Genomic DNA, 17,460 nt, shown 5'->3' on the forward strand with positions numbered 1-17,460 from the left:
TGCCAGGGCAAGGCAGGTCCTGGCCGCCCTCTCATGCTCCTGGTCTCAACCATCGCTCTTGAATGCCGGTGGTCCGGTGCAGGATCCAGCAGCCAGTCCCTGCTGGGTGCTCCCCTCCCCACGGCAACCGCAGAGGAGCAGTTCCTGCTGTCAAGCCGGGATGCCTCTGTGTGCATCCGCGGGGCTCTGGTGGGTGCCCTCCTTAGGGATGGCTTGCAGTGACACATGGCTTTGCTTCTAGGTGACTTCTGTGACGTGAACCACTGTCAGAATGGGGGCACCTGCCTGACTGGGATTAATGAGACCCCCTTCTTCTGCATCTGCCCCGAGGGCTACATTGGGATTGACTGCAATGAGACGGAGAAAGGTGAGGGGCTGACCCCCTCATGGGTGCTCCATGAAGGCCAGGAGCCTTGCAGCGTGGCAGCGTGCCCTCATCGTGGCCCTGCACCACTGGCCCTGGGGTCCAGCCATGCTGATGGGCACGTAGAGTGGAGATCCAAGCAGGGATGCAGTGACCTCCATCACCTGGGGGGAATGCGTCGTCTTCAGGGAGTGACAGCACGCTAGATGCTCTTCTTTTCCACCTGTGCCCATATTACAGCCGTTTTTCCCCTTCCCCAGGCCCCTGCTACCCCAATCCTTGCCACAACAACGGCGAGTGCCATCTGGTCCCAAACCGGGGGGACGTCTTCACCGACTACATCTGCAAGTGCCCTGCGGGGTATGATGGGGTGCTTTGCCAGAACAGTGAGTACAGTGGAGTGGAGGAGTTGGGAGGGGCTGCTCTGCTACTAAAGGCTTGGGGACCCCCTAGGCAGCAGTGGGGGGGACAACCGTGGGTGTTTGCAGCTGTGGCTGCACCAGGCACTGGGCTCTGTCGGAGGCCATGGGCTGGTTTGGACGTTGCAGGGTGGAGGGAAGGACTGTGGCACGGGGACATGGCAGCGTCTGAGCCTTGCTCTGCATTTCTGGAGGGAACACAGTGCCTCAAGTAATGGGGCAAGGGGTGCCTTGAGGCTCAGCCTGCTCCACACAAGCTCCCAGCCTTGCCGTGGCTGTGTCCTAATGCACCCGTGTGGCTGCAGTCAGGGTGGACAAGGCTTAGGTGGCTTCCTTGGGTTAGAGCTTTAACCCATGCCACCATATCAGCAGGAACATTGCCGTGGTCCTTGCTCAGGGGATGCCTCTCCCCTCTTACTGCTGCACTGAATGAGGGGTCTCCTCCCCGGGACTGGCTTTGGGGTCACCTCCTGAGCTCCCCACTCTGTCTTCTAGACAAGAATGAGTGCTACTCCCAGCCTTGTAAAAATGGAGGCACCTGCCTAGACCTAGACGGTGACTACGCCTGCAAGTGTCCTTCTCCGTTCTTGGGGAAGACCTGCCACGTCCGTAAGTCCCTGGCACCAACTGTACAGAAATCCCTTTCCTCCCTGTTCTCCACTGCCCTGTTCCTCATCACCAGCATGCCCAGGAGAGATCTCACCAGCTGGTTTAGGGGATCTGGAGGGCAGCCATGGGTGGCTGTGTGCCGGCTGCCCTTGGTGCCAGCAAGCCTGGTCCTGATGGAGGGAGCATCCCTGGGAAGATGCCATCTCCTCTCTCAGGGGGCCCCAGAGCAGCCCTTTGCCCCTTCAGACCTCCGTGCTGTGAGAGGGACTGATGGATGGTGTGGTTTTGGCTGAAGGCTGGAGAGGGGGGGAACACCTAAGGGACAGGCAGGTCCTAGTGCTGGTCTCCATCTCCTGCCCTGTCCCCAGACAAGAGGTAAATGACCCCCCGGTTTTGCTGCCTGGTCACCGTCTCTCTTTGGTGCTGATGTCCCCACTGCCCCCAGGCTGTGCCGTTCTCCTGGGCATGGAAGGAGGAGCCATCTCTGACGCCCAGCTCTCTGCATCCTCTGTCTACTATGGCTTCCTTGGCCTCCAGCGCTGGGGGCCGGAGCTCGCCCGCCTCAACAACAATGGCATCGTCAACGCCTGGACCTCCAGCAACTATGACAAGAATCCCTGGATCCAGGTACCAGTGGCAGGACCAGGAGCACCGGTGTAGTGGGCAGCCCTAGTAGCCATGGCTTGTCTTGCTGGGTTGCCCTTGTGGGATTTCTCTGCTTCTGGTGGCAATGGCAGGGCTAAACTGCTGCAGTGAGGTGCCACTCAGGGGCATCCTGTGACATGTCTGGAGAGGGCAAGGTCCCTGAGGGGACAGATGGGGACCTGGGATGGCAATCCCCCCTTCTCTGCCCACCCCCAGATGCGAGGCTGGAGGGATGGAGGACTTTCATCCCGAGGAAGTCACAGTGCTCTGGGCAGCCACTTTACTGGGCCTGATGCTGAGCGTGAGCCCACCCTCCCAGCCAGGCTCAGCAGTGCCAGTGGGCACAGGAGCTGTGCACCCTATCTGTACTCAGGCTTTCCTCTCCCCCCCAGGCCAACCTGCTGCGGAAGATGCGGCTGAGCGGGATCATCACGCAAGGCGCTCGCCGTGTGGGCCATCAGGAGTATGTCCGCGCCTACAAAGTTGCCTACAGCCTGGATGGGCGGGAGTTCACCTTCTGCAAGGACGAGAAGCAGGACGCGGACAAGGTGGGCTGCGATGCTCCAAGCGAGGGCCGTGCTGGCTCCCCCCGCCCAGCGGTGCTGCGGGTGCTGAGGGGGCTGTGAGCTGCATCCCAAACTGTCCCCGTGTTTGGGAAAGTGCTTTTGATCTGGGTCAAAGCCACATTGGGAACTGTCCTTGCAGCCAGACGGCATAGGCAGTTCCAATGCCAGGCTAATGCTCTCTGGCTCTGTTTAATTGACCATAATCATAATGAAAGAAGCAGCGCTGACTTATTTAGGTCATTCAGATAACGTCTTTATCACTGATACACTGTGGGAACTGGGCATGGTCTGGAAGTGGTAGTGAGCGGCTTACACGGCTCAGTCCTGTGTCTGCACCAAGCATGAGCCAGCAGCATGTGTCACTCTCAGAGCAGGAATACTCATTGATTGCAGCACTCTCCACTGTTTTTTTATGGCAAGTGTCTCCTGGTTGTTTTTTGAGCATCCAGGGAATGGCTGGGAGTTTCTGCCTTGGTTTAAAAAAAAGAAAAGTTTCTCTTGTTTCTGCAGCAGTGGAAAAAATGCATGAAAACATGACTTGACTATTTATTGCGTTAAAAAGAAAGAAGCGAGCCACCTCTCTGCTTGTCACAATTTGAGGAATGTTGCCATAGCGGGAGGGAGCTGGTCCTGCTGCATGTGTGGCTCCTTGGGACAAGGATGGAGCACGGGTTGTTGTAAAGCTCTGTTGAGAGTCTTGAGGCTGCTGCAAGGTCATGCACTGCTGCAGGGCACAAAAGCAGAGAGAGCTCAGCTTCCCCCAGTCTTGCCGTTGGCAGTGCCAGGGTCTGTCTGTCTGCTGGGCAAGGGATTTCATGCATGAGGCTGCGGGAGAGCTGGGGCACTCAGCCCTGCTCCCCGTTGCAGGTTTTCCAGGGGAACATGGACTATGGCACCATGCAGACCAACATGTTCAACCCTCCCATCACTGCCCAGTTCATCCGCATCTACCCTGTGATGTGCCGCCGTGCCTGCACGCTGCGCTTTGAACTTATCGGCTGCGAGATGAACGGTAAATGTTGGTGGCTCTCCCTTCCCCAGGGACAGCAGGGTGGGGGGATGACATGGGGCAGGGCATCACCCCTTGTACTGGTTCTGATCCCCTGGGACAGGGGATTTGTCAGCGCTTGTTTTTTCTCATGCTGGCTACGTGATGCCTGGAAATACCCACGGGTGCTTTTGGGGAGCACAAGCCATTAATCCCACCAGCTCAGCTAGGCTCAAGCTGCATTCTCAGGCTGCTAACGCCTTCCCAAGCCAGGGCTTTTTATTGTGTCCCCTCCCTGCCTAAGCTGTGAACCAGCTGCTTTTCCTTCCGGAGAGCTTGAAAAGCACCGGAGGATCAAAGTCCTCTGGGAAACCTGAGGGGTGATTAGCATGAGCCCTTTCCCTGTGCCTCCCGCATTCCTGCCCTGCGGCACGTTCCCGGCAGCCGAACGGGACCCGTGTGCCAGGGTGTGAGTGGGGTGCCGTGGGGGCTTGGGTGCTGCTGCTGCTGCGTGGGTGCGGTGCCAGCTGCGCTTTCGGCTGGGGATGTCTTTGCATTGCTCTCTTCACCCGTGAAAGCATCCTCCTCTGCCTCGTGCCGAAGCTGTCTGTATTTCAGGGCTGGGCTGTGCCGCAGGGATGTCTGTGTGTCCCTGCAGCAGGAGGCACTGTGAACCAGGGAATAGCTGGGAACTAAAAATCCCGGGAAAAGGCAAGCTGGCTGCAACCCTGCACATCTGCCGAGTCTTTCCCTGCCTGGCCCTGCCTGCCGCTCTGGGCAGTGGAGATGTGGGAACGGGATGGTGCCTGCTGGGGCTGCGGGATTTTTCTTGCGACAGTGCCGTGGACTCTTTCCTTTTCACCGCCTGTATAAACCGTTGTGTTACAGTGTATTTCAACACGGCAGGTTGCTCGGAGCCTCTGGGCATGAAATCCCGCCTGATCTCCGACCAGCAGATCACAGCCTCCAGTGTCTACAAGACCTGGGGCATCGATGCCTTTACCTGGCACCCCCATTACGCTCGCCTGGACAAGACGGGCAAAACCAACGCCTGGACAGCGCTCCACGACGGCCAGTCTGAGTGGCTGCAGGTGGGTCTCCGTGCCCTCCCTCTGTAACCTCATTTGTCCTCCCCAGCTCCTCCGACTGTGTCTGGGGCCACCTCCTGTGCCGGGGTGAGTGGAAGCAGCGTGGGCACGGCGAGAGAGGCCGGGCAGAGCTACCAGGACGGTGTGGCTGGAGCCTTGCTGTGGGGCACGCAGCCCGGCGGTGCTCTCTCTGAGCTGGGATTGCGGGGGCAGGTCAGGATAGGGCTGCAGCCACCAGTTTTATCAGCGATGCTGGAGCTCTGGGTCAGAAACATCAGTGCCCGTAGGGGCAGGGTGGTGCCATCTCTGCAGACCTTCTTGCAGAGTGCACTGAGCCCGCAGCACCTGAGTTCTCCATCACCCCTTGGGGAAGCACCATCCCAGCCTGGGGTGACCGTCCCATGACCCTCCAGCTGCCCAGAACACCGTGTTTCTGTTTTGCAGGAAAAAATCAGGTTTGCTTTTCTCTTCCCAGTCTGGAATGGGAACAAGTAGTTTTGAAATTTCCTTCTCAGTTTCCTTTCCTCCTGTTTTTGTACTTTTCACATGATTTCATGACATAATAGGACAAAGCAGTTTAGATATTTGTCCTGCTTTTTATTTGGGAAATGATTAAAAGCAGCTGCTTCACAGCCTAAATAAACCAGCTTATCAAGATGTCTGCTGATGGGGTTGGGATGACACTCTGACTTGAGCTGTCGCACTGCTGGCTCCCTGTTTGTGTACGTGCATATAGATTTGCATGTATACTCATATATATACACATATACATTTATACATATAGCTAGTACTGCCCTCGACAAGCATAAAATAGAAACTAAATTAAGGAGACTCTCAGCTCATTTTCTGGTTTACCCTGTACCCTGCCAGCAGCAGTAGCACAGTGTGGCAGAGTAAAGAGAATAGAAACCATCTCACAATCCAAATGTCAGACCACGCTGAACTGCATATTTTCTCAGTCAGAATCACTTTCCAGTGGAAATGCATTTCCTCCGGGAATCCTTTATTTTTTTTTAATTGAGATTTTTTGCTGTCATTCCCACATTGACCTTTTCAGCAAAAAATGTCGAGGTGGCAGCGGTGGGGAAGGGAGCTGAGATGGTGGGGTTTGTGTCCTGCTTTGGGTTGCTTCAAGGGATAATGTGAGTGTTAAAGGGTCAAATATTTCACAGTAGTGTTTTATTAGTCGCTCTGGCATTGGGGTGGAGGTCAAGCAGTGTTTTCTCCATTCTTGACCCCCGAGGGCCAGCACGTCCCAGCTGCCTCCAGGACACGCAGGATGCTCTGGAGTGGGAGCACTGCTCCTGCGAGGAGCCTTGATGAGCCTTGTCTCCATGCCAGATTGACCTCCGGGACCAGAAGAAGGTGACGGGCATCATCACACAAGGAGCTCGTGACTTCGGGCACATCCAATATGTGGCAGCCTACAAGGTGGCCTACAGTGACAACGGCACATCCTGGACCCTCTACCGGGATGGCCAGACAAACAGCACCAAGGTGTGTGGGGAAGGGCAAGGTGGGCAGCGACCTCCCAGGGCTTGGGGATGCCGCTGTGGGGTGGGATGGGATGGTGGTGGGGAGATCCTGGCGGTGCTGACACCCACCTTTCCCCTCTTAGATCTTCCAAGGTAACAGTGACAACTACTCACATAAGAAGAACGTGTTTGACGTGCCCTTCTATGCCCGCTTTGTCCGCATCCTGCCCGTGGCCTGGCACAACCGCATCACCCTGCGCGTGGAGCTGCTGGGCTGTGACGAGTAGCCGCCCGGCAAGGAAGGACGGGGCTGCTCTTCCCTGCCGCCCAGCCTGCGCCCTGCCCACCCCTGCCCGTTCCTGCTCTGACTTCACACCCCCCTCTCTATGTCCCAAAACTCGGGAGGCGGCCAGGAGAGCTCCGCTGCCCCACATTGGTGCTGGGACTGCAGCACTGCACTTTACGGGGTCCTTGCAGGTGGGATGTAGGGATGGCTCCTGCCCTTTTGCCCCACTAGCTAAGGGTGAGACCCCCTCCTGCAGCTGGGGCTTGGCTGGGGGACCCTTTCCTGCAACTGGGGCTTCCTTTGGGGACCCTATCCCCCAAGTGGGGCTTTGCTGGGAGACCCCATCCTGCAACCAGGGCTTGGCTGCATCCTCCCAGCTAAGCCTGGAGACAAATTTTCTCCCCCTTTTTGCTTCTGCTTCCAGCAGAGAGGCTGCAGCCAGTGGCAGTCCCCTGCCTGTGCTGCAGCTTGGGGCTCAGCAGTTTTGGGGGGCTTAGGGCAGGCACCCCAGGCTTGCAGCCTCTGATGTCCCTCCTGCTCCCTGCACGGCTGCAAGAAGGGGCTCTGAAAAACCTGTGTGGCTGTTGTCCCCTGCCTATTTTGCCAGGCCCTGGGTCTCCTTGCCTGCGGTGTCAGCACCGCATAGTGCAAGGGGAGTGATGAGACGGCTCCTATCAAGAGGCACCGGGTCCCCGTTGCCGGTGGCTCTTCCCACTGGGCGCTCCCGGCAGGCGCTGCGGCTGGCATTTCAGCAGGTGCTGCCCATTCTCCTTCCCGGGTTGCTGGCTCCAGTGTCCTCCAAGTCTCAGCATTGCTGCCATCCCCACCTTACTGCAGTTTGGGGTGCCTGGAGGTCCCTTGTCCCCAGAGCCAAGCAGTGACCAAGGGCATTGTGGTCTGGTAGTGGGAGAGAGATGGTTTGTAGCCACAACGGTGTGGAGAAAAGATGGGAAAGGTTAAATGGTTAAACCACCCAAATGCAGTAGGCAGAGAGCTGTCCTATGACCCTTTTTGTAACCTGATTTTTTTTCCCTTTCTGTGGGGTGGAGGGTAGCCTCTTGCAATGCTTGAGCCCTCGGGATTAGCAGTAGGAGATGAGCGAGACCTGGCACCAGCAAGCAGGAGCATGGGCAGGGTGTCTCAGCAGCGGCACTTGGTGGCGATGCTTCCCCCACCTGCTGGGATGTGAAGCAGCCGTGGGGCCAGGTCAGCGGCAGGTTCACTTTGGCACATGCCAAGGGAGCCCAGGTGGGATGGCGGTGGCCCCACTCTGGGGCATCTCTAACAGTATTAAAACCAGCTGAAACTTCGGGGCTGTCGGCTTGGCTGCTCTGTGCCTCCCCAAGAGCCACCTCCCAAAGCCCAGCAGGTCCAGCAATCTCCCAGTATCCCCTCTGAGCCACCCGGCTCCTCCGTCCCAGTGGGCTGCTGGCTGCTGTGCTGACCCTGTACCTCTCCTGATTTCCCAGACTTTCCTAGCTCCCTTCCCTGCCTGAAAACCAGGGTACCAGGGCTTTGTGCATCTTCCCCACTGCCTCCACCCCGTCACAGCTGCTGGAGCCTGTGCTCGCAGCTGGCCAAGTGCAGCGGGATGGGACTTGGGGAGGGGAAGCTGCTATCAGCAGCCCACGCCCTGTGTCTCCTCCTTTGGCTTTGATCCTAGAGCAAATCCCGCAGCTTGGAGGAAAATGGGCTTTTACACCCGAGCACGCTCCCAGGGCTGGAGGGAGCTCTGCGTTTTGCCAGGGCTGCCCATGGGGATGCTCCCAGCAGAGCCTCCCCGGGCAGGGCAGGGGGGCGGATGCTGCTGGAGCAGGATCCCCCTGCATTGAGGACAGGGTCCCTGGTAGGGAAGAAACACTGGGGTCAACAGGACAGAAGAGCTTTGCTTCTCTCCATAGTCTTCTGCCACACTGGGCAGGGACCCCTGAGGTTGGCACGAATGGCCCAGGGCCACCTGCATCCCACCACAGCTCTCCGTCCCCGCAGCTCCGGACAACCTCCATGCACCTTCGTGCTGCCAGTAGTGCCCTGCTCAGCCATGCATTCCCTCCCTGCGCCCTGGTTGTGCGAGGTGGGCTCCTGCCTGGCCCTGTGGGTGCCAGCCCTGGGCACCAGAGGGGCTACAAGTCTGATTGCAGAGACCAGGTTGAATTCATTGTGGCTGTGGCTGCTTGGTGACAGATAGCAGCCACAGCTAGAGCCGGGGACAGTCAGCCCGGTTCACCTCCAGACATGCCACCCTTATCACCGGGAAGCTGGGGCAGAGATAAGCACAGCTTGCTCCAAGTCCAGCCAAGACAGCCCTGAGCTGGGAGCACGGCAGCGGCTCCACGGGAGGGTGACAGGAGCAGATGCTGCATGTGAGAGCAGGGGACACATCCTCAGCGCCCGGCCGCTGCTTCCCCCTGCCCATTGCCACCCCCAAGGCAAGCCCCTCTGACGGATGCTGAGCCCTTTCCCAGCTCCGCGGTGTTTCCTTCCTCCTCCGGAGCCCCAGGACGGGGGGGTTGGTGAGGGCCAGGGTGCCTTCCACACCATGCGCAGCCCCTCATGCTTGTCCCCGTGTCCCTCAGATGCTCTTCCCGGACGCGGCTGGGTTGCTGGGACAGCAGGAAGGCCTGGAGGGCCGGCACGCTGTGGCTGAGGCACCCCGCTGCCTGCTGACTCGGCTGCCGGTGCTGCCAGCTGCCCGTGAGCCGGTTCCTCAGGAAGCAGCCGTCGGGAAGAGCATCCTCTCGCCTCTACCCGGAAAGCCCAGCACAGATCACAGCCTCCTCCATCCCACCAGGAACATGGGTTTTCCTCCCCAGTTTGAGCCTCGGGCAGCAGGTTCCTGCTGGAATTGTCCTGCGCAAGTGGCATTTCAGGGAGAAATCTCTCCGTTGGGGCCACAGCGGAGCTGTCGGCTGCCAGGTTTGAGGTGGGGAAGACAGGGATGACATTTTTATGGCTCCCGTTCAACCAAAAGCTCAGCCAGCCCTAAACATGTGCCCTAAACACGTGCTCCTGGGGCAGAGCTACCCTGACCCTGTGCAGCCTCGCTTACCCTGAAACCCACGGTCCCACCCAGGGTCCCTCTTGGGGAGCAGAAAACAAATCTGGGATCGTCCCTGAAGCTCCAGAAATAGGGCGAGAGGCAGGAGGGAGCAAAGAGGATTCCTCTGTCCTTGGGGGGCTGCTGGTGGCTGGATCCTTCCCCACGCCAGCTGCTCCCCAGGAGGAGGTGGAGGGCATCGGTGACCACATCCAGACAAAAGCTGTGGCCAAATGTGAGCCATGAGCTTTTGCTGAAAAGAGGTGCACAAAAGCATCCCTCTCCCCCTCCCCGCTGCCACTCCCCTCCTCGGCCGGGCAGAGGATGGCTCCTGGCAGGCGGCGCGGTGCATGCAGTGCAGGCAGCACAGGGCACCGTGAGGCTTGTTCCTCGGCTCCGAAACAATGGGGTGGCCATGCCAAGGAGCAGCGTGCCCTGATGCGGCTGTCTGTCTATCTGCACAGCCGGGGGGGTGGAGGGAACCATCCAGATCACCAGCTCACTGGGACACGGACAACTTGGGCAAGCAACTGCAGGGGGGCACAGGTGGCCGGGATGCAACTGGGATGCAGCTGGGATGCCATCCCACCACCTCCTCCGGCCATGGGGCAGGGCTAGGGGGCCGGGGACCCTCGGCTGGGATGCAGGCAGCACAGCAGACCTGTGCTGCCGTGCTGGGAGATGTAATCGCCCCTCCATTGTGGGCTGCAAAGCAGCCTGCTCCAGGCAGGCAAGCAGGCAGTGTGCCCAGCCGTCACGCTCCCACATCCCTGGACTGCCTGGCTCCGCTGTGTCCACTCTCAGGGAGGGCTGGTGGGCCCCTAGGGGTGGGTGTGCAGGAAAAAGGAGAGCAAGGAAGAGAAGTGCCTCCAGACCCTGGGTCCCACAGCCATCCCCAGTTGGGGCTTCCCACGGGGGTCAGGAGCTGCCGGGCCGGCGCTGGCGGCAGATAACGCTGTTTCCGTGCCAGCTGCTCCCTATCAGCGTGGCGGCGACGGGCAGACGAGATTGCACCCTGAGCGTGCCGTGCCGGGGGGCCGTCGAGAAGGGGTCCTGGCCCCCTTCACCCCACAGCCAGCCCCAGGGCAGTTTATTTTTGCACGAGTTGTTTTCTTTCCGGCTTGACGCCGTCCCGCGCAGCGGCAAGGGCCGGACCGGGGCCCCCCGCGCCTCATTTCCTTGCCATAAAACAACAAAGCGGGGGGCGAAGCGGCGCGCTGGGCCAGGGCGGCAGGTCGCTGGGTCAGGGCACACGCCGCTCCGTGGTTCCTCCATGTGCTCGGCCCCCTTGGCCACTCCCGGACCAGCATCCCCCAGCTGTGTGGCCACCGTGCTGCCCTTCCTGAGGGCCGGATCTGTGACTTTCAGAGCCAGGGCTGCATGTCCATGTGCTGGTGGAAGCTGGTGTGGAGGGCATCACCCACGTTTAGGGATGATGCCCCCTCAGATGGGTGCAACCAGGCACCCCAAAGCTTTTTCCCTGGTTTCTGTCCCTCTGCTTTGCTGCCATAGCCCCAAGCGGACCCTGAAGAGGCTGAACCCTGTGGCTCAGCTACTTCCCTTGGAACCCAGAGCAGGCAGGCGCTGCCTGCACATCCCGGGCACAGACCACCCCCCCGCCACAGCCCACCCGTCCTGAGCCGCTCGTGCCCACGGTGCTCCTGCCACGTGCGCGCTTGATACCACCACTGCCTGGGGACCGCGACCAGTCCCGCCGGTGGGATGTGGGACAAGGGATGGCTCTTCTCCCCCAGCACTATGGCTTCACCGGGGCTTTGCACAGGGCATCGCGAGGTCCCACCAGCCCCAGCGGTGCACCCCGCTCCCTGTCACTCTCCCCCTCCAGGCTGGGGACAATGCTGGCAGCTGGCACATCACAGACGAGGCGTGCGGGCAGCGTGCAGGCACATGGCGAGGCCATCACCCAGGCACGGCGGGCAGGCGGGGGGCCGGGGGCACCCACCCCAGCTCTGGGCTGCGAGCAGGGGGTTGGGAAAGGCGTGTGTTTCCCTTTAAGAGGCAGGCCCTGGAGCTGCTTCCTCTCAGCCCTGCAAGAGCCCTAAACACAGTGCATCTGCCTGCAGCCTGCCTGCACGCCTGCCTGCAGCCTGCCCGCAACTAGCGTGAGTAGGGCTTGGCCTCAGAGCCGGGGCTGGGGAGGGCTGGCACCCCGGGGTGATGGACGCCCTGCTTGCCGTGGAGGGCAGGGAGGGCTGGCATCGCCGTGGAGGGTGCCGGGCATCGCCGCGGAAGGTGCCAGGCATCGCTACGGTGGGCGCTGCAGCACGATGCTCACTGACTGGCATTGCGGTTGAGGACGCCGGGCCCCCCCGGCGTGTGACCGCAATGCTGGGCTCTGGGAGGGTGGCTAGGCACTGGGGGCGCAGGGGGGCCGGGGCTGGTGCCCCCCAAACCGAGGTGCGAATCTGCCGGTGCCTCGAGCCCGCCCTGCCGCGCGGGCGGGCAGCACGTGGCAGCGTGCCTGCCGGGCTCCGGTGCCTGCAGTGCCACGCACCGCTGCCGCTGGGGCTGCGCTGGCCGTCGAACGGGTGCACCCCGCGCCCTCCGGCACTGGCTCCGCAGACCTCGGTGGGTGGCAAGCGCAGGCTGCAGCCCACGGGAAGCTGAGTGGTGGCACCGACCGCGGAGGAGAGCCACGGAGCGAGCAACCCATGGTGAGAGCGGCCGGTTGCACGCCCTGGTCCCCAGAGACCCTCACCATACCCGGTATTGGACCCTGCCGGGGCTGAGCACCCGCTCTCCCACAGCTCCCTGGCCTGGGGCACCTTTGCAGGCACTCGTAAACCTTGTCTGCCCGGGGGGCACAGATGTCAAATCCCTCCCAGGCTTGGAGGGGGGCTCCCGGAGGCTTGCCGGGTGCCGGGCCCCCTCTGCCGGCTCTGGGAAAGCTCGCAAGCCGGCAAATACTGCTGCGAGCTGCCCCGGGTGAGCCCTGTGCAGGGCACCCTTGGGTGCCCGGGGCACCCAGCACTTGGGGCAGTGCAGGTCTCTGGTGCTGCGGGCCAGCCGGGCTTCCCCCCACCCAGGCGACGTGGTTTGGGAGCGATACGCATTGCACGGCGTCAGTGCCAGACACATCTGTGGCGCAAAGCGGCAGCCGTGGGTCAGAGCTGGGGGTCCTCGGCCGGGCTGGCCAGGTGCCGCCGGGCTTTGTCCGGTGCTGGGGCAGTGGAGGCAGCCCCGAGCTCTCTCCTCCCCTCCTCGGCTGGGTTGCACGCTCGGCTGCCTTTGTAAACCGAGCTTGCGGCTTACATCGGGGCTCGGCGGCTTCTCTCCCCCCGCACCCCCTATGTGATGTTTTCCCAGTGCTCCCTGTTCAAAGGATGCCCTGGGATCCCATTTCCCCTGGCAGCCCTGTCCCTGACTTGGTTTCAGCTCCCCGCTCTGGGCTGGGTGCTCTGCAAGCCCCAACGGGCAGCAGTGGCGAATGCAGTGGTGCGTGGTATGACCCAGGTGGGAGGATGAGGATGGAGGGTGCTGGGAGCCCCTGTCAGGGGGCAGGTCTGGGAGCACAGCTCAGGTTGCCTGCACTCTTCCCTGCAGGCAGGCAAGCGGCTCTGCCAGCTCTTCCCACCCCTCTCCTTGCATCCTTGCGATGGGGTCTGCCTGGTACCATGTGCCAGGCAGGGCTGGGGTGCTCCTGGTTAATTTGGGGTGTTACCGCAGCCCTTTCCCCCTCTGCAGCCCGGGCTCAGGATTCTGCCTCGCTCCTCAGTCATGCTGCTGCTCCCGCTGCTCCTGGAGGCCACTCTGCTGCGCCTGGCCAGCAGCTCCCACCACCCTTTCTACAACGGCTTCTACTACAACCACATCATGAACGACAAGGACAAGGGGCAGGAGAAAGGTATATCGGGGATTAGCAGCGTGGCGGAAAGCAGGTCTGGCAGATTGCTGCAAGGGGCTGAAGTCCCCCCCCGCCTCTGGGGTGGGGAGGGGACACATCTCTTGGAGGGGATGTGGGGCCCAGAGGAGCAGATGGGGGTGCTCTGGGGATGCTCGGGGGGTGCTCATGGGATGCTCAGGCAGAAGAGGAGGTGGCTGGAGGGAGGGAGCGGGGCAGCTGCAGGAAGATTTGGGGATGCCACCCAGCCCTGGACCCTAACCCACACTTCATGCCTTCCCTCCCTGTCCCCAGTGGTTTACTTCAATGGGGCCAAGCTGGTGGTGGAGACCTCCAAAGACCCCATCTACAGCTCCAATGGTGCCAATGTCACCCTGCCCTGCCACTACTACTACGAGCCCGACATGGAAGCCAAGCGCAAGATCCGCATCAAGTGGTCCAAGCTGCGGGATGACTACACCAAGGAGCAGGATGTGCTGGTAGCCATCGGCAAGACCTATGTGGCCTTTGGGGACTTCCGGGGCCGCGCTCACCTCCACCAGGCTGGCCGTCGTGAGGCCTCACTGGTCGTCAGCGACGTGCGCTTGAAGGATGATGGCAAATACCGCTGCGAGGTCATCGATGGGCTGGAGGATGAGAGTGACGTGGTGGACCTCCGGCTGCAAGGTGGGGGCACGGTGGGGACCGCATGACCCCCTGTACCAAGCCAGTGAGCCTGGCCTCCTTGGGGGAGATAGCAAGGCAGGGGGGTTGGGGAGCCCAACTGTGGGCAGAAAGGGGCTGGGATGCTCAGTGTGACAGGGTGGTGGCTTGGGGCTGTCTGACTGTGGGGTCTCAGCAGCAAGTGAGCTGCTGTCTGCCCAGCTGGGATGCTGGGTATGCTACTGTGGAGTCAGAGTTGGGGGTGACCCTGTGGCTGCAGCATTTCCTGCCTCTACCCACCCGTCTTCCCGCTGTGTTGCATCATGTGCAACCGCCTCCTCGCCTCCCAGCCCTCGGTGTCCCCATGCATCTTGTGATGAACCTTCGTGACTGATCCAGCCCCTCTTGCTCACTTGCCACGAGGGACCTGACTCAGCCCTGGCTCCACCGCCAAGCCCAGAGCTGGGGAAACATCCCCCTTTCTGTGCCCCTGCCCACCCCCTTGGCCCCTGGACCCTCCCTCCTTTGGTAGCTTGTCCCCACTGGCCCCTGTGACTGTGGTCTGTGGTGGTGGTGGTGCACATGTTCCCATGGTCCATCCACCCCTATGACAGTGTTCCATCCATCCCCATGTTGGTGGTCCATGTGTCCTGGGATCGTGGCCCATACATCCCTGTGATGCTGGTCCTTGTGTCCCTGTTCCTGTAGCCTGTGCATCCCCATGACGATGGTCTGTTCATCCCCACAGAGGTGGTCCATGTCTCCCTGGGACCACTGTCTGTGTGTCCCCAGGAGCGTGGCCCATACGTCCGTGGTGTGGTGGTCCCTGCATCCCTGTTATCATAGTCTGTGCATCCCCGTGTGTGCCGGTGCTGTCCCCATGAGGGTGGTCTTCGTGTCCCCAGGACCGAGCCCCTCTGTCCCCGTGCCACAAGATGTCGCTGGCAACTCGCTGTTGGCAGCTGCACGCCCAGAGCAGCCCTGTCCTGAACCTCAGGCCGTGCCACCCTGGGGGTGGTCCCTGTCCCAGAGCCTGAATTTGGGATGGGTTGGGGACCCCTGTGGCTCCTGTGGGGGCTGGACTTGGGGCGGGTGGGCTGCCTGCAGAGCCGGCTGAGTGCCCCGTCTGCCCCCAGGCATCGTGTTCCCCTACCAGCCTCCTCATGGGCAGTACAGGCTCAACTTCCACGAAGCCGAGCGAGTGTGCCAGGAGCAGGGTGCCATCCTCGCCACCTTCAACCAGCTCTTCCAGGCCTGGAGTGAGGGGCTGGACTGGTGCAATGCGGGCTGGCTGGCTGACGGCACCGTGCAGTACCCCATCCACCTGCCCCGCAAGCCCTGCGGTGGGCTGCACCTCGCCCCGGGCATCCGCAGCTATGGCCCACGCCACCGGCACCTGCACCGCTTTGATGCCTTCTGCTTCTCCTCTGCACTCAAAGGTAGGGGCTGGGAAGTGGGATCCTGGAGAAAGATGCTGTGCCCCATCAGTGGCATCCCATGTCCTCCCTCCCCCTTAGGGCACAGGGCTCAGCCTGTGTGGGGATGCTCCAGGCAGGGATGCTCTGGATGGGGATGCTCCAGATGATGCTCAGCACTGATGCTCCCATCTCCCTCCTAGGAGAGGTTTTCTACCTGGACCACCCGGCCGGGATGACGCTGGAGGAGGCCAAGCAGAGCTGCCAGGATGCGGGGGCTGAGATCGCCCGGGTGGGGCAGCTCTACTCCGCCTGGAAGTTCCTGGGGCTGGACCGCTGTGATGCCGGCTGGCTGGCAGATGGCAGCGTCCGCTACCCCATTGCCAAGCCCCGGGCCAACTGCGGCCCCGCAGAGCCTGGTGTCCGCAGCTTTGGCTTCCCCAGCAAGGGCAGATTTGGGGTCTTCTGCTACAAGGAGAGATAAGGAGCTGGGAGGGCTCCTTCCTGGCCGGAGGATGTTTCCAGCCTGACAGTGCCTGGCGTCAGGTGTTTCCCAGGGCTGTTTTGGGGGTGACTGGGGGGAGGTGGGGCGGGGGGGGGAGGCTTCGTTTTGTTTTATTTTGTTTCCTTCCTTTATATTTTCCACATCGTAGCAGCTGGCACATGCAGCTGCTTGGGGTGGCTGCCGGCTGGGGCAGTGTGGGACCGTCCCTGGCATGGGGTGTGCACGAGGACGATCCACATGGGCTGCTGCCACCCCGCTTGGCCTCTGCCACCCCGTGGTTGGTGGCCCCTTCCCACGGTGGCAGCGTGTCACTGACACCCGCCTGCCCTTCCAGGCTGGTCCTGCCCCTGAGCTCGCAGGGTGGGAGCGAGGCAAGGCTGAATTTGGCCAGAGGCAGAGAGTGGGTGCCTCTGTTGCATCCTGGTTCCTCTTCCAGCCCCATCCCCATCTCACTGAAGGATGCCGTTGTGCCTGTCCCCACGGGAGCGCCAGTGCCTTATCTCAATGCGCCCCTTGCCTGGACACCACTTGAACTCTGGTGCCTTCTTCTTCGAGCGTTTGGTTATGAAAAGATGTATTTTCCTGGACCTCTTCTAATAAATCAGTGGAGAAAGCCCTGGAGCAACATGGCTGTGTCCCCATCTCTGTCCCAGCATGAAAGAGGGGTCTGTCAAAGCGAGAGGATTTGGTGATCCCTGGCTGGACATCCGGGACTGTCTCGTCCTTGGCTGAGCATCATCTCATCGCTGCTGGCTCAGCCCTGCACCCACCCGAGCTCCTGCAAGGGCCTTGTGCTCCCACATTAATGAGTGTTAATCAACCCCCTGGGTGTCAGGACTGAAAGCTGGAGAGTGAAGCGGTTCCTGCTGGTGATGGGTTTTAGGCATGTGGGTTAACCCCCTCCTGGGGTGAAAGCTGAATGGGGGAGGGGTGATGTCCTACCCCAGGATCCTTCTTTGGTTGGGACTTGGGACCCGCCCTGTTGTCCCCAGGGCTGCACCCTTGGGTGCTGGCTAGGACTGAGCTGGTCCCTTGTAGCCTGGAGTACCCTGGTTGGGCTCCCCTTCCTTTTGTGTTGCCTTGCCATGGGAGACCGCCCCCCCCCGACACCCCCCTTCCCCCAAAAAACAACACTGACAAAGTGCTCATTCTGATTTCACTCTCTTTATTATTTATCATTCTTTCAAAATAGGTTATGTTCAAAAATATAAATAGGTGCAGGGAACGCTGGTGCCCCGCACGGTCCCCTGGAAAGAGCATGTCATCCTGGGATGGGTGCTGCACTGCAGGGAGGGCAGCAGGAAAGCAAAGAGGGGCCGCAGCCCCCAGTGCCCAGATCCTGGGTCTCAGCATCCCCTCGCCTCCCTCCTCCTGCACCTCCTTCCACCACAGCCCCCCGGCCCTCCCCACCCGCCCTGACGTGCTGCAGCAGTAGGAGGATACTGGAAAAAAACCCCCAAAACCCCAAAAGGTGCTGTTCACCCCGGAGATTAAATAACAGAAATAATTACATTGTTCGTGGATAAAATCAGGAAAAAATAATCATCTTTATTATTTAA

At 60.9% G+C, this 17,460-nt stretch overlaps 2 protein-coding genes across 2 annotated transcripts; both read left to right on the forward strand.

Moving 5' to 3' along the window:
• The first annotated feature begins 225 nt into the window (after nucleotides 1-225).
• Nucleotides 226-6,458, forward strand: MFGE8 (milk fat globule-EGF factor 8 protein). The gene is made up of 9 exons (XM_010572298.1): nucleotides 226-367; nucleotides 625-750; nucleotides 1,279-1,392; nucleotides 1,838-2,019; nucleotides 2,430-2,585; nucleotides 3,471-3,615; nucleotides 4,480-4,682; nucleotides 6,021-6,176; nucleotides 6,298-6,458. The coding sequence occupies exons 1-9, from the start codon at nucleotides 226-228 to the stop codon at nucleotides 6,439-6,441; spliced, it is 1,368 nt and encodes a 455-aa protein (XP_010570600.1). The 3' UTR covers nucleotides 6,442-6,458.
• A 6,725-nt stretch (nucleotides 6,459-13,183) lies between these two features.
• On the forward strand, nucleotides 13,184-15,880 carry HAPLN3 (hyaluronan and proteoglycan link protein 3). The gene is made up of 4 exons (XM_010571970.1): nucleotides 13,184-13,342; nucleotides 13,634-14,005; nucleotides 15,118-15,420; nucleotides 15,600-15,880. Exons 1-4 carry the CDS (start codon nucleotides 13,216-13,218, stop codon nucleotides 15,878-15,880), a joined length of 1,083 nt encoding a protein of 360 aa, XP_010570272.1. The 5' UTR covers nucleotides 13,184-13,215.
• Nucleotides 15,881-17,460: the final 1,580 nt, after the last annotated feature.

Source organism: Haliaeetus leucocephalus, unplaced genomic scaffold, assembly GCF_000737465.1.
Source record: "Haliaeetus leucocephalus isolate CR32 unplaced genomic scaffold, Haliaeetus_leucocephalus-4.0 Scaffold339, whole genome shotgun sequence".
NCBI classification, from domain to species: Eukaryota; Metazoa; Chordata; class Aves; order Accipitriformes; family Accipitridae; genus Haliaeetus; species Haliaeetus leucocephalus.

What these genes read in the sequence shown, in the direction of transcription:
- HAPLN3 (XM_010571970.1), top strand. Translation starts at nt 13,216, where the DNA reads ATGCTGCTGCTCCCGCTGCTCCTGGAGGCCACTCTGCTGCGCCTGGCC. An exon ending in GGTGGACCTCCGGCTGCAAG is followed by an intron (nt 14,006 to 15,117) that starts GTGGGGGCACGG and finishes GTCTGCCCCCAG; the next exon opens with GCATCGTGTTCCCCTACCAG. An exon ending in CTTCTCCTCTGCACTCAAAG is followed by an intron (nt 15,421 to 15,599) that starts GTAGGGGCTGGG and finishes TCTCCCTCCTAG; the next exon opens with GAGAGGTTTTCTACCTGGAC.
- MFGE8 (XM_010572298.1), top strand. Translation starts at nt 226, where the DNA reads ATGGCTTTGCTTCTAGGTGACTTCTGTGACGTGAACCACTGTCAGAAT. An exon ending in TGGGGTGCTTTGCCAGAACA is followed by an intron (nt 751 to 1,278) that starts GTGAGTACAGTG and finishes TCTGTCTTCTAG; the next exon opens with ACAAGAATGAGTGCTACTCC. An exon ending in GCCAGACAAACAGCACCAAG is followed by an intron (nt 6,177 to 6,297) that starts GTGTGTGGGGAA and finishes TTCCCCTCTTAG; the next exon opens with ATCTTCCAAGGTAACAGTGA.